General features: G+C 36.7%; 1 protein-coding gene across 1 annotated transcript in view; it reads right to left on the bottom strand.

The window, feature by feature from the left end:
* b3glctb (beta 3-glucosyltransferase b) overlaps positions 1-15,340 on the bottom strand; it is a 39,145-nt gene that overhangs the window by 10,462 nt on the left and 13,343 nt on the right. Inside the window, 5 exon segments of the mRNA XM_052115976.1 lie at positions 2,330-2,443; positions 4,857-4,998; positions 5,941-6,063; positions 10,866-10,929; positions 11,025-11,161. Coding sequence (XP_051971936.1) covers positions 2,330-2,443; positions 4,857-4,998; positions 5,941-6,063; positions 10,866-10,929; positions 11,025-11,161 — 580 coding nt within the window.

Below are 15,340 nucleotides of genomic sequence, written 5' to 3'. Positions count from 1 at the left end.
TGTAAATCCATTGTGTATTTGAACGCTTGTTGTTTCTTTTCGATGTGAATATACAGGTTTGCTTGTGTGTTGCATGTGTTTATGTACAGTATGTCTGTTTGTGTGTGTACCTGTGCAGCATGTGTGTGTTAACACAAATTTACAGAGAGTGGATTATTTCTACCTCCCTGCTTGGATGAATTGAGTATCCTTTATCACTTGCACATCTGTAATGCTGTTGCATTGTGTCTGTGTTTTATTGGTTACAGTACATTAAGAACATAAAAGAGAGGTTTTTCAAGACGCCATTCCGGAAAGGTTTCAACCTTGTGAGCAATAAATCTCTGTCAGACATGTGCTGTTTTCAATATACACCCAAAGCCAATCCCCTTTCCTCCCATGGCAACTGCAGAGGGACAACAGATTCCAACGGGGAACACAATTCAATACAACACCAGCCTAGCCTCGCTTGACTCTTTCTTTCAGCCAGGGCTGGGAGCACGCTGACACCGAGCTCGCTGAGATTGATTGAGCACATGAAACCTTCAAATGTTTTACTTTCGTTTTCAATTTGGATAAACAACTACACTCCGCTGTGTCCATAGTAATGTAGCTCACTCATCTGCCATTGCCTCGATACATGTCCTCAATGCCATGGTGGTTTGTTAGAGCACATGCTCATTAGCTAAGACAGCAACACACATAAAAGTACATAAAAAACACATAGGAACGTAATACATTTTAAAATGCATTCTACGTAGTTAATATAATTTTTTTTTTAGCAATAAATGTGTAAGCCAAGTAATTTAATTTTAATCATGTCTTTAACTGTAATCAGATTACTTAATTTTTTAAGTAACAGGTTACATTACTGCATTACCGCAAAATGTAATTAGATTACAGGAAGTCATGACATTTGGCCGCACAACACTCAAGAACCAATGAGGTTGGATATTACTGCTGCCTTACCTGGGTAAGTTCAGTAGGTTGTTCATTGAAATAGACACTCATGGTGAAATGTCTCTGGAAAACAGTGAGAAAATTTTACAGAGGTCATTCACCCAAAAAGAAAATTCTTGTCAATTATTCACCTTCATGTTGTTCCAAACCAGAGTGCATTTCTTATTTCTGTGGAACACAAAAAAAGATGAAAGTAAATGGAGAGGTTTCTAGTCTCGAACATCCTACCAAACATCTCCTACTGTGTTCCTAGGAATATGCAAAGTCAAAGGCCTACTTATTTGAAATATAATGAGGTTGAGTATATAATGACAATTTTATAAATTATTTTCATTTGTGGGTGAGCTATCCCTTTAATGCTTAGATACTATATTAAACCCACAATATGCCTGGCTGCAACCTCAGTCCGGAAACATTATTTCCCCATTCTTTTCCCCCTTCACAAACTCTCCACAAATACTCAATAGCCTCGCTTGTCCAGTGTCAGTTTCCGGGTACCTTGGTAATAATGAATGAGCATAGAATAGTCTCTGAGGACTCTTAACACCTTTCTGCTAAATTAGACTTATGCACCTCTCTTTGTCTCTGAACAAAAATGGAGAGCTAAGCAACTGGAGGAGTGGGCAGTCGTGTGTGTGTGTGTGTGTGTGTGTGTGTGTGTGTGTGTGTGTTTTTGTGATTTACGAGGACAATTTTGTAAGTTACAAATTAGTAATTACAAGGGTATTATGCTATAAATGTGATTTATGAGGACATTTCTAGTGTCCCCATAATTCAAAGCACTTAAAAATCATACTAAACAATGTTTTATTGAAAAAGTAAAAATGCAGAAGGTTTTCTGTGAGGGTTAGGTTTAGGGGTTGTGTTAGGTTTAGAGGATAGAATCTATAGTTTATACAGTATAAAAGTCATTATGTCTATGGAAAGTCCTCATAATGATAGGTAGACCAACATGTGTGTGTGTGTGTGTGTGTGTGTGTGTGTGTGTGTGTGTGTGTGTGTGTGTGTGTGTGTGTGTGTGTGTGTGTGTGTGTGTGTGTGTGTGTGTGTGTTTAAAGTAGATATCAGTCAGCTCAGACGTTACTATCATAGATCCAGTGAGTCATTGTTTCAGGGCTGTCTAAATGGAGCCTTTTACACTGGGCTTAACTCTAGGATAATGTTTTTTATAACCTTGGGTTAAGGCCACTTTTCACACCGGGTTAAGCAATGTTTTACACTTGCCATTTGAAAGAGGTTTGGCACCACCTTTAACCCCTTACAAATATATAGTTCTGGCAAACGTGCCACAAATTTGCCACAAATTTTCACATGCAAATGAACTTTGTGTTATACTCTTCATTGTTTCCACAGGGTTGCCATAGACGTGACTAAAAATAGAGACACAAACCTCCTTCTGTGTTAAGAACTCCCAAGTGGATTGTGGGTATTTATGGGTCTGTGATGTCACTGTAGAAATCTAGCGAATCAGCATCTTTTTCCCACGTCTGTTTCACTAAAGAAACTGTGAAAAATTAGACAAACAGAGGGAAAATAAATTGAGATTTAGGGGGCTTTCACACTGGGCACGTTTGCTGCAGTCCGATTCCGAGTCCAATTGTTCCCAGTGCCACGGTGCATTGATCGTGTTTCACAATCACTTGATTCTATTGAACCCTGGTCCATTTGTGTTCATCTTACATCATCACAAACACGCATGGTGAACAGCGTGACTCATCATACTTTTGTTGTCATTTTGGTGACATTATGCACAGCTGAGTGAACGACAACTGCGTATATGTACTTAACTCATCAGATGTTCAGGGGAAGGCGGCTTGATGCTGCTCGCAAAATGCGTTTTCTGAGAAGACAGCTGATTGCAAGGAATTAAATTACATCGTTGTTTACAATGCATGCTTACTCACGCTCATGGCCAAGGTGAAGTTATCACAACTGTCATCTATTATACCCTATATTTATAATCTATAATAGTATTTATATATAGTATTTATAAGGTGTATAGATAGATAGACAGACAGACAGTATTTATAGTGTTGATTGTACTTGTATGTCATTGTGGTGTCATTATTTTTTTGGAACTTTCAGGAATGTGTGGATCCTTATGTGTTGTCAAAACTAATGATGTCGTCATAGGCTAAAACACATGCACAGGTTACTTTACTTCCTGAATGTGCGCACTCGTGTCACTTTCACATTCACACAAATTGTGCTACAGCTCCATTGCAACCGAACTCAGACCACGTCCTAAAGATAGACTTGGGTTCGGTACCGTGGTGCGCACCCCGGTCCGCATGACAGATTTTTCATGCAAACCATGCATTGTTTCGAACTAAACTGCCAGTGTGAAAGCACCCTTATTTTGTTGAGTTTATAACACCCATGTCAAAGACCCACTTGGAATTAAAATGCATCTCAGGTAATCCAATGGTCAAACAAGACACATAGCTGTTTACATCTGATCTCACAAATGCATCTCCAGTGACCACTTGTGATCAGATCTCTAGGGGAGGGTCTCTGATTCATGACATACAATCACTATGGCAGTGTACTGCATGATAATAAATGGCAAGCAGTCACATCAGACAAAGTGCAAAAAAATAAATGACTAATAAACATGAACCAGTAAGAACAAGACACATAAAACATGAGGGAAACAGGAAACCACATGACTCAGACACATGACCAGTCAAGGAAGTAAACTAAATTGAAAGTGATGTAATGACATGAAGTCAAAAAACATTGTTCAGAACATGAACAAAACACACATAAATATGACACAAGATAAGAGATGCATCAAATAAACGTAATATCTTAAAGGGTTAGTTCACTCAGAAATGAACATTTTGTTATAATTTTCTCAACCTCATATTGTTCAAAAACGGCTTCTTGAGTGATCCACAGATGTCAAATGACAAAGTCAGAGTCAAAGTCACATTTATGGGAGAACTATACTTTTAACTATAAATTATACTGCAGTGCATGTGCAGTGGAACTTTTAGGGAATGTTTTATATCTTAACTGATATTTATATGATCTTTTTAACGACATAACAAATTTTGTAGCTTTTTATGCTGCATTGAGGCTGTTTTTAAAATCCAATTCTAAACATAATCATGCAAATTGGTGCAATTATTGCTGGCCAGCTGCAAAATGGCTCCCAGAATATAAAACAGCATTTATACCTGTCGTATTATACAGCACTTTGAGAATAGTGAAGGCAGTGGGCGGTGGAAGAGGGAGTTTATTGACTGACTGTGAGAACTTCGAGAGTACAAAGTTTCAGCTAAGCCATGATGGAACTTGGTGTGTCTACTTAATATAACCAATTAATTATCACTGACTGACATAAGCAGAAATTGGGCCTTGTCTTAAAGTGACTGGCAGTTTCAGTTATTCTCTTCTATCATTGTCTTTCTGTAATCTTCCTGATGCAATTGTTTGATGGTCTCTTTTTGTGCTATTTTAAATTATATGGGGTTTATATTTAATCAAGACCAAATTATTAACTCTTCCAAAACACCCTGTTGCTCATATAATATACAGTATATTATCATTGACATCTATATGTTTTTAAATGCCCATAATAACATATAGATGATATAGTCCTGACCTAAACTTACATCATTAGTCAGACATTGGAATGGCATACTGTTAAAAAAAAATCCAGAACTAAGCTTTGAAATCTCTACAGATTTTACACTATTTGGGGAAAACAACCAACAAATGCTTAATTCACAATTGACTCAGCCCATTTAACTGTGATAGGAATTACACACTTCACTGATAAATATGGTTTAACCAGTGCATTTTGTATAAAAGGTTGAACCACTGATGTAACACTATGTAACAGCTCTAAAATAGCCATATGGTCTTATTTCCTGGGAAATTCCCATGGAGCAGGTCACATGTAATCCCACCTCTATCTGTGTGGAATTTTTTATATGTTTTTACAGCAACAAAAAAACGTCCTCCTTTTGTACAGGGTTTCCATATGAAGAACATACACACATAAAAACCAAAATAATTAAGTGGGTTTGTTCCAAAAATGGTGAGCTGCCACTAGAGACAGCATTTTAAGACATCATAGGCACACCCTCGATGCAAAGGCTAATCCAAATAATAGATACCTTAATCACGTAGCCTCCAAAAATACCCCATTTTGGCACAAAAAAACATTATTCCTTGGTCCTTGATGAGGTCAGACAATGCAAGAGAACTGTTGACTGTAAATGTAATTATATAATACATTCAGTAATGAAAAATATCAATAAAATAGTTTAAAATAATAGCAAATTATTGTTTTTCCCAAAAAGTGTGTGCTAGTGTTAGACGCTTATTAGAGTATTGCATTATTCCTCTCAGTTCATCTGTTTTGAAATCAATTGTGAGTCAAGTCTACTATGGCATTATAATACCTTGCGGAGTTGCTGCCAATGTAGAGCATTCCAAAATTGGTCACTTATTCAATTTAGTTAGGATGCTGCCATAGAAGGCAGCTGCATATATAGGCAGGGGGCAGTGAGGAGGCTCATTTGGCTTTGGAACAGCCCCAGTGACTGCTACCATCAAAGCTTGGAGGTTACAGTATTTGGGTGAAAAGCAGAGTACCTAATGTTCTTACTCTTAAAGTAGTACTTCTATTAAGTTATTATAGGGTGTCTTTGTGTCACCTCTTGGAGGACATTTTGTAAAGGAGGAAATTTGAATTCATAGGCTTCTAATTACCTTTCAAACCCAGCGAGAACAGCAAATATGACAAGCCACATGCAGAAATTTGGCTTTGGGTTTTGAAGACTGTCACTTATTAAGGCTTATAAAATCAAACCCAAGGAAACCCAACCACAACTACGTACTGTACAATTAATCTAACTTGACTTTCTCTTGGCAATCTCATTTTCGAACAGAACGCTCTGTCATAGTTTCATTAATGTGCATGGCTGCAAGCCTCTATTAATCTCTCTGAACAACTGTTGGAGGCCCTTTAGCATTCATAGTACATACACAGGTGGGGAAGAATGTCCTGACGGTTGTATCGCAGTATTCGGCGGAAGCCAAGCCATGCAACTCTGAGCAAAACACTTTTACTGCTGGACACCTCTCTTTCTCCCAAATTTAGAGGGCAATCTAAGACATCAATAAGAGAAGCAGAGCATTACTTCTACTCTGTCAAAGAATCAATGATCATTAAAAGAGTGGGAATGAAGAGACATTGTATAATTAATGCACATTTCAATGAAGCAACTACGCACTGGAGAGATCAGTGTAAAAGAGGCTATTTTTCCACTAATTTGGAAAATACGGTACATACAAATGAGTCAACACAGTAGTAATTAGCACTCGCTGAGAAGTTACCTCGATTTGACTACAAATGCTACATCCAAAAACACTGGAAAAGCCCACTGATAATATTAGGGCCATGTTGTTTCTAGTTAATGTGCAGGAAACCGCATGTTACCCGGTGGTTTGAAATAAAAATAAAATAAACATTTAAAATGAAAATGTTATAACCAACTAAATTAATCTGGTAATATGACGTTTAGGTTCTTACACAAACACTGTCTTCAAATAATACATTTATTTTATAGTCTATAATTAAATTAAAACAAAACATCTCACTACCCACAATATCCTAATACTTTATTGTGCATGGTTGAATGTTGTGAATGGTGGACAAAAGAATGTATTTTAAGCAGCTTGTCAGTACTTTGAAAAATGGTTTGGACATTTCGGTCCTTCCAATATCAAGTAGATATGCTGTACTTGTATGCCACTTGTTTCCATAGAAAATAACTGCTAGGGAGCTTTCCCAAGATGTGTGGCGAGTGGACTGATTTGCCTGGAAAGGGATTCTGATTCCATGCAGTTTGATCTGATGTTTGCTGCACATATTAGCAAATATATAGATCATCCAGGTAGTCTATGCACAGAATATCTGCATTTTGTGGACAATATTCATGCCATTTACAGCAGCAATAGTAGTAGTATGATAATGTGCTATTCCAAACATAGCCATTGTTTAAACCATTCTAAGGTAGCATGAAAAAATCAAACTAGATGAATGGAATTACAAAATATTTCAGTGCTCTATAGCCCTTTGCGAACTAGACTAGTTTTCATGTTTACAGGCGTACTTTGTGATTATAATCCCATCTGAATTACACATGACTGTGTTTTTTCTCTCACAACCTTGATAAAATAGCACAACAAATTGCCTACTGTTTTTCTGCCAACTCCAGGACCTCTGAGAAATATAACCCCCGCTGAATAGGAATGTCTGTAATTTGTAAATGACTGTGATTGCATATTGTTTTTTCACAAAAATGCGTCTCTTTTGTTTTTACCTTCGCTGACCGTAACTAAAGCTAAATGTCTTGTTGCTCTGCCTGGTTCACATTCTTTTTGCTTTATAGAACTTTTTTCAAACCCATTCAGAAAAATAGTATAAGGTGCTTCATTCATACTGACCAATAGCTGGTAACTGTCATATAATGTCATCATTAAAATTTGGACCATTTTGTTTGGTTTTCTGGATGCCTATAATTAACAAAACCTAAAGTTTTTACTTTTCAAGGTGAAAAGCCCCCCACAAATGGACACATGGACCGCAGTATCAATCAAGACAGCTGGATATGTATTACAAATAACTGTAGCATATGTAGCACACCTTTTAAGGGCGGCTGTGACTCAGGTGGTAGAGCGGGTCGGCCACTAATCGCAGGGTTGGTGGTTTGATTCATGGTCCACGTGACTCCACATGTCGAAGTGTCCATGGACAAGACACTGAACCCCAAGTTGCTCCCAATTCAGGCTAGCGCCTTGCATGGCAGCTCTGCCGTCATTGGAGTGTGAGTGTGTGTGTGTGTGTGTGTGTGTGTGTGTGTGTGTGTGTGTGTGTGTGTGTGTGTGTGTGTGTGTGTGTGTGTGTGTGTGTGTGTGTGAATGGGACCCAGTGTAAAGCACTTTGGTAACCGCTAAGGTTAAAAAAGGCGCAATATAAGTGCAGACCATTTACCAATTTTATCTCTGGTAGGTGAACAAATTTTTTTCTAATAGTTCACCCAAAAATGAAAATTTGCTAATAATTTACTCCATAATAATTTAGGCCATCCAAGATGTATCTGAGTTTCTTTCTTCATCAAAACTGAATTTAAGATTTTTAGGATTCATTTCAGGCCTCCTCCTTTAAACAATGCAAGTGAATGTATATTTAGGGTACATCAAAATAAATAATCCACAAATAAAGTTCTTCTGAACCCAAACGATTCATTATTTTTAGAAACAAAACAATACTTATATACTTTTTAAATACAAATGTTTGCTTCCATATATCTCTGTGACGTACGCTCATGAGAGCGGATGACGTAAGATCGTTGGTAAGGCGCATCATTATTTACAAGAGGAGCGCTGTACAAAAGTTTAATTGACTTTGCCGTAGATTTGTATTTGTATAAGTGTATTGTTCAAAATGGTTGGTTGGCATGTGTATCCTGTATGCTTCAACCTTCAGAAACCCCCAAAAAATGCACGCCAGGAAAATATTAACTTTTCATCGATTTCAGCCATATAGCCTATATACTTTTATGCAAAAAAAAAGCACAAGTAGATAACGCAATGGCATTGCTCCGAAATAAAGGATGGTTATTTACTGCAGTAATGTTTTTTATTATTATTTGGAAATGATTTTTGTATTATTTTATATTGTTTTGAAATTGTTTTGGAATATTTTGGTTTGTGAATGGCACTTGGTCTGTGATCTGTGAAAGTTTCTCTTGTAAACAATGACGCGCTTCCTGCCTCCTCCTCTGACGCGTGACCTTACCAATGAGCTTACGTCATCCCTTTCATGAGCATGTGTCACAGAGATGTATGGAAGCAAACATTTGTATTTAAACAGTATTTTTATTGTTTTGTTTCTAAAAATAATCAATTGTTTGGGTTCAGAAGAACTTTATTTGTTGACTGGAGTCATGTGGATTATTTTTATGCATTTTGGACCATCAAAAATGGAGTACAGTAATTTTGCTTAAAGGAGGAGGCCTGCAATTAAATCCTAAAAATCTTAAATTCTGTTTTGATCTTCTGTTCATTTATTTCTTTTATTCATTGCATCACAAATGTCATGGACTCAGGGGGAAAAATCCTGAGTCCCAAAGGACATCTTGGATTTCCTGAGGGTGAGTAAATACTCCAAACATTTTCATGTTTGGGTGAACTATTCCTTTAAGTCAAAGTATTACTTTATGGGCTCTAAAAGTGACCTTATAGAACACTCCCATTATGATTAATGAAGCTGGGCAAGTCACACACTTGCAGTGTTAACAGCCTCATTGATTTATTGAATAAAATATTCCCAACCTTTCTGCTAAGGAAATAATTGTAAGCATCTAAGCTATGATATGCTTTCATCCCCTCTCTTGTGTATAGACGCACTTAGTGTCAAGAAGATAATGGTACATGTCTGGAGAAGTCACTTCAAGTAAACGTTTGATGTCCTTTGAAAAAGGTTGTTGCCTCAAAGTCTTTTTTTCAAAGTCATCTTGTAATGACACCTCTTTGTTTATTTTCAGTTTTAGCATACACAGTATCTTATTTGTTCCGTTTTAGGTAGCTCAAAAAGTATGATCTAGTCATTTTACTTAGACAGTTCTGGGTTTAAAAAAATGCAGCAAATGGAAATGCTTCAGGACCAGACATGCACAGTAGCAATATAATTCCTTAGTTGTTGATTTTGTCCATGAAAAGGCAGACATTATACAGTTCCAGTATTGTTAAAACTAAAGTACAGTGATACTTCAAATTTGATACTTCAAATCAGCACATGAAATCTCAGACATCCCATGTAAATAATTGTAACTTGACCGTCGTCCCGTATTTAAAGATGAAATGATGAGTCCTGTATCTAATCAATTCGGGACATGATTTTTCCCGTATTTAAACCTGTCAAATGGTATCACTGCAAAATAGTTCCAGATTTTAGATATTTCTTGGAAATTATCACAAAACAGTTGTAGTGTGCATGTGTCAGATGCATCCGTATGGGCTCGCAGAAAAAGGATACTTAAAAGAGCTGAGAGCTTGACCGAGATAAAATGGCCTAGCCTCGGTGGATTATGTGGATTTGTTTTTTTCATGGACCATTCCAGACTGTTTGCGCATACCATGCTGATGACTAAATGTTTGTCATGCGCACTGTACGACATGTGTAAAAACTAATTATATTTTGGCCTTCAGAAGGCATCTGCCCACTGTATGTGGTCAATGAGGCAGCTCACTAGTAAGACCAGACAGTTCTTATCAGCCTCTTAAGAGTGCCGCATCAATAAAGACCACACAAAAAAATCTGTACTTTGAGTTCTCTCTGGAACATGCAGTCTCATTTTTATCAGTAAGAGAGAGAAGAGACAGGGAGGGAAAATGACAAGGAGAGTGCCTTTCAAAATCATATAATTCAAAACTATTTAATGCTGACAGATCCACCATAAAAATCTCAGTGAGTATTACCATATACACAGATATTCCTGTATGTAGGCAGATGGCAAATTATTTCAACAGGAGTAGCCAGACACATTGAATTGAGACATGACACCGAAGGGAGTATAGTGCATTACATAATACACAAAGAGCTGGGATGAGAAATCTAGAGGGGAGAAAAGTCTATTATCTGTGACTGGGTCATTTTTAGAAAATAATGTTTTAGAAGATAGATTTAAAGCTCACATTTTTATAAGATGCTTTCAGATTTCTAGGAGGTGCATTAGAGAAACTTTTATTTCAAATTGAAGAAAATGTATTACAAAGATAAAAGCAAACATATTGATTAAAAAAATACTAAATATTTAATACATTTAAAAACAAAATCACCAGCAATTCCGGCGTATGTTAAAGAACTCCATTTACACATTCAGTTATTTAGTGATCTCCCTTACCTCATAATGAAGGTCAATCGTGAAATACAATTAAGGCTCCTCGTAAATTACACATTCTGCAGTTCTGAGATACCAGACCAGAATAATATCTGTATTAAAAGGTATTACAACAAGCAGTTAATTGTGGAGATACCCCTGAAGACAAAAATTAAATCTGACCTCTTAACCAGAGGGCAGCTGAGGACCCAGCCGACCATGAATTCAGAATATCTGAAGCTAGAGGGGTCCTCCGAGAAGGTGTAGTGGTGGGTAATTGTCTGAACTTCATTATGAAGGCATCTGCCCAAAAACCACTCCTTTAGAGGTAATACAGTCTGGTCAGAACAAATGCATTTGGAGGAATCTGCCAAGCTCTGTTTGCAGCATCTCTTGCTTCAAGTCTGCTTGGGATGGTTTTGTGTATTTTGTTTACCTATCTTCTGTATCTACAGTACATGGAAATATAGTTAATGGATTACACAGCAAAGAACTGCAAATTCCAGTTGCAATATCTAAACATCCTTAAAACAAGATAAATGTACTTGAGAAGCAAAAATGTATAAGAAATTAAGACATTTCGTATAATATACACTGGTGGCCAAACATTTGGAATAATGTACAAATTTAGCTTTTATGGAAAGAAATTAGTACTTTTATTCACCAAAGTGGCATGAAACTGATCACCGTGTATAGTCAGGACATTAATAACGAGAAAAATTGCTGTTACAATTTGAAATAAATTTACTTCTTAAACTACTTCAAAGAGTTCTCATCAAAAAATCCTCTACATGCAGCAATGACAGCTTTGCAGATCCTTGACCTTCTAGCTGTCAGTTTGTCCAAATACTCAGGTAACATTTCACCCCACACTTCCTGTAACACTTGCCATAGATGTGACTGTCTTGTCGGGCACTTTTCACGAACCTTACAGTCTAGCTGATCCCACAAAATTTCAATGGGGTTAAGATCCATAACACTCTTTTCCAATTATGTTGTCCAATGTCTGTGCTTCTTTGCCCACTCTAACCATTTATTTTATTTCAATTCTTCCCATATGGCCTGCACACCTAAGTCTTCTCTTTACTGTTGTACATGAAACTGGTGTTGAGCAGGTAGAATTAGTCTTCAGGAAGATATGCTAGGCATCCATTTCTCAAACTAGAGACTCTGATGTAGGCCTACTTATCCTCTTGTTTAGTTGTACATCTGGCCTTCCACATCTCTTTCTGTTCTTGTTAGAGCCAGTTTTCCTTTGCCTTTGAAGACTGTAGTAGTGTACACATTTACTGTATGTAATCTTCAGTATTTTGGCAATTTCAAGCATTGTGTAGCCTTCATTCCTCAAAACAATGATTGACTGACGAGTTTCTAGAGAAAGCTGTTTCTTTTTTTGCCATTTTTGACCTAATATTGACCTTAAGACATGCCAGTCTATACTGTGGCCAGTGGCGACTGCAGCTGTATGCACTTTGCGTACAATGAGCGCTCAGACTGATCTGAGAAATATTTACTCTCAGAAAATGTCACCAATCATGAAATGTGTCCCATTGGCTGTTTAAAAGAACTAGCAATGCCCAATTTCCGAATGAATAATTCTTTTGAGTCGATTCTTTTCAGTGAATTGGCCAAACGGGCTTGCAAAACTGTTTGAATCGACTCGTGATCCAGTAGCCTACTATTCGTTCAGTCCGCTCTCTCACTGAATCATTTGGAGCGGTTTTTCAGACAGTAAAACATTATCGGGATATTTACGGATACAGCGCTGGATATACACTGTAAATTTACCTATTATCAACTGAGACAAAAGGCTGTCTTTTTGAGAGGTAACTTTGAGAGACTTCTGTTAGTGCTGTGTAATGTGAACAGGGGGCTGTTCAAAATGAACATCTTTTTGCGTCCGCTCACGCTGTTTTTCAGTCGTTTTCCATGTAAACATTCGCTAGATGTATGACTTTTGACAACTGCATTACGTTTCACTATGTTTTTAGCATCTCTCACAGGAGCTATGCATTTTTAGACGCTGTGTCAAGTTAAAAATAACTTCTTCCACTGATATAAACACACCTGCGTTGTGCTAAATTCGTTGTGGTGCATTTTGCTTTTTTAGTGCGAAAATGCGTCTGTTTGAACAGTTACTGGAGATATGCTTTAGCCAATAGTTACATGAATACAGAAGCGGATTAGGGCCAAGCAATAATAAAAAAAATAAAGCCATCTCGAGATTAAAGTCATTATAATGCAAGATTAAACTCGTTAAATTTCGAGAAAAAAGTCGAAATACAATCTTGAGAATAAACTCATTAAATATCGAGATTAAAGTCATTATACTAATGCGAGATTAAACTCGTTAAATTTCGAGAAAAAAAGTCGAAATACAATCTTGAGAATAAACTCATTAAATATCGAGATTAAAGTCATTATAATGCGAGATTAAACTCGTTACATTTCGAGAAAAAGTCTAAATACAATCTTGAGAATAAACTCATTAAGTATCGAGAATAAAGTCGTTGTGTTTAATGTCGCATTATAATGACTTTATTCTCGATATTTAATGAGTTTATTCTCAAGATTGTATTTAGAATTTTTTCTCGAAATGTAACGAGTTTAATCTCGCATTATATGACTTTAATCTCGATATTAATGAGTTTATTCTCAAGATTGTATTCGACTTTTCTCGAAATTAACGAGTTTAATCTCGAATTATAATGACTTTAATCTCGAGATGGTTTTATTTTTTTATTATTGCTTGGCCCTAATCCTCTTCCGTAGGATCAGGTTTGTATTTTATGGGGGAAAAATTAAACAGGCCTACCGATCATGTTTCGTTCACGCGCTCTCGCTCACATCGCGCTAACGGACGATTTAGGGGCCGTTCAAACCGAAACCATTTTTTGCACAAATACTTGCTGGACGAATGTCTTTGACATTTGCACCACGTCTCGCTTTTTCTTATTTCTTATTTCTTAGTTATTGAATATGTTAACTAATAATAAATTCCTCAAAATTATGTAAAAGCATTATTTTGTTTTTCCCAAACTAAGTGTTGTAATATAGGCCAGCAGGAGACCGCTGATGTGTGAACTGAATTTGGTGACACTATGTGTTACAGTGAAGTTATTGAACATTTTCCTAATAAAAAAAATCCTCAAAATTATGCAAAAGCATTTTTTCCAAACTAAGGGTTGTAATATAACCAGCAGCAGATCATTGATTGTGTGACACTATTGAATATTTAAGAAGTAACGCTTTTCGGTTTTGCACTTTGCAGATGTCCCTGCGGTCTTGGATTTCAGCCGGCTGCGAATAGAGATCAATGTAATTTTCCAGCTCGGAGGAAGGCTCGTTTTGACGAAAATGAGGTTGTAGCTCGTTTTCTACATTATTATAGTTGGTAAGAGTCATCGTTTGTATTTGAAGAACGTTTCTGTAATTAGTTATTGATCCGGGAAGTTTGAATCTGTGAATATATTCCAACTTTACCGGACTCAATCAGTTTCATTCTTTGCGCTGCACCTAGGCCCTAGATTGTTTTTAGCGCAGGTGTCACAAAGATTTAATGTTCTTTACAAGTTCAGGCTGCATAGAGAGGACTGTTGCATATTTCATGTTATTCCAGATAGTTCTGCAAGTGAAGTTTCAGCAAATAAACGGTAAGGCAATGGTTTTTTCCCCTTCTGCTCTAGTGTACTGAGGGGCTGCTGTGCTTTGTTAACTGTATGTTTACTGTTTCAGTACTGTTATGAATGCTGCTGATATGCTTACATAAAATACAGCTATACTAGGAGAATAAATGAGATAGTAAGCGATTACAGGTTGGGTTTGGGTTTAAAATCTGACGGTATCTTTCGGGACGTGTTTGGGTTTCATTTTAAGGCCCGTGCAGACCTCAAGGCAGATTTCTGTGCATAACCTCAGATTAAATCCTTCAAGTGCCCATGACTGTGGCAACTCAAAAACAAACACAAAGACAATTTTAAGCTTCATTTAACAAACCAAATAGCTTTCAGCTGTGTTTGGTATAATGGAAAGTGATTTTCTAGTACCAAATTAGCAATTTAGCACGATTACTCAAGGATAAGGTGTTGGAGTGATGGCTAATGGAAATGGGGTCTGACTAGATTTGATCAAAAATGACTTTTCAAATAGTGATGGTGCTGTTTTTATTACATCAGTAATGTCCTGACTATACTTTGTGATCAGTTGAATGCCACTATGAAACAGCAAAATCTGTACATTATTCCAAAATTTGGCCACCAGTGTATATAAATCTTTTTATTTTGGAATTCTTTTTTTTTTTTTTTTTTTTTTACCCCATGGCAAATTGACATTTTCTTGTAATAAGCATAGACCTCACTAGCTGTTGTTAGATTTATGCTTAAAACAAGATAAAGCAATTTGCCAATGGGCTTAGAAAGAATACATTTATTTAGATATATTCTCTGAAAACAAGTTTAATCATATTTTACAATTTTGCTTCTCAAATAAATCTGTCCTGT

This window comes from Xyrauchen texanus, chromosome 43 (assembly GCF_025860055.1).
Source record: "Xyrauchen texanus isolate HMW12.3.18 chromosome 43, RBS_HiC_50CHRs, whole genome shotgun sequence".
In the NCBI taxonomy this organism is placed as follows: domain Eukaryota; kingdom Metazoa; phylum Chordata; class Actinopteri; order Cypriniformes; family Catostomidae; genus Xyrauchen; species Xyrauchen texanus.
This window is presented reverse-complemented; position numbering and strand designations above follow the sequence as displayed.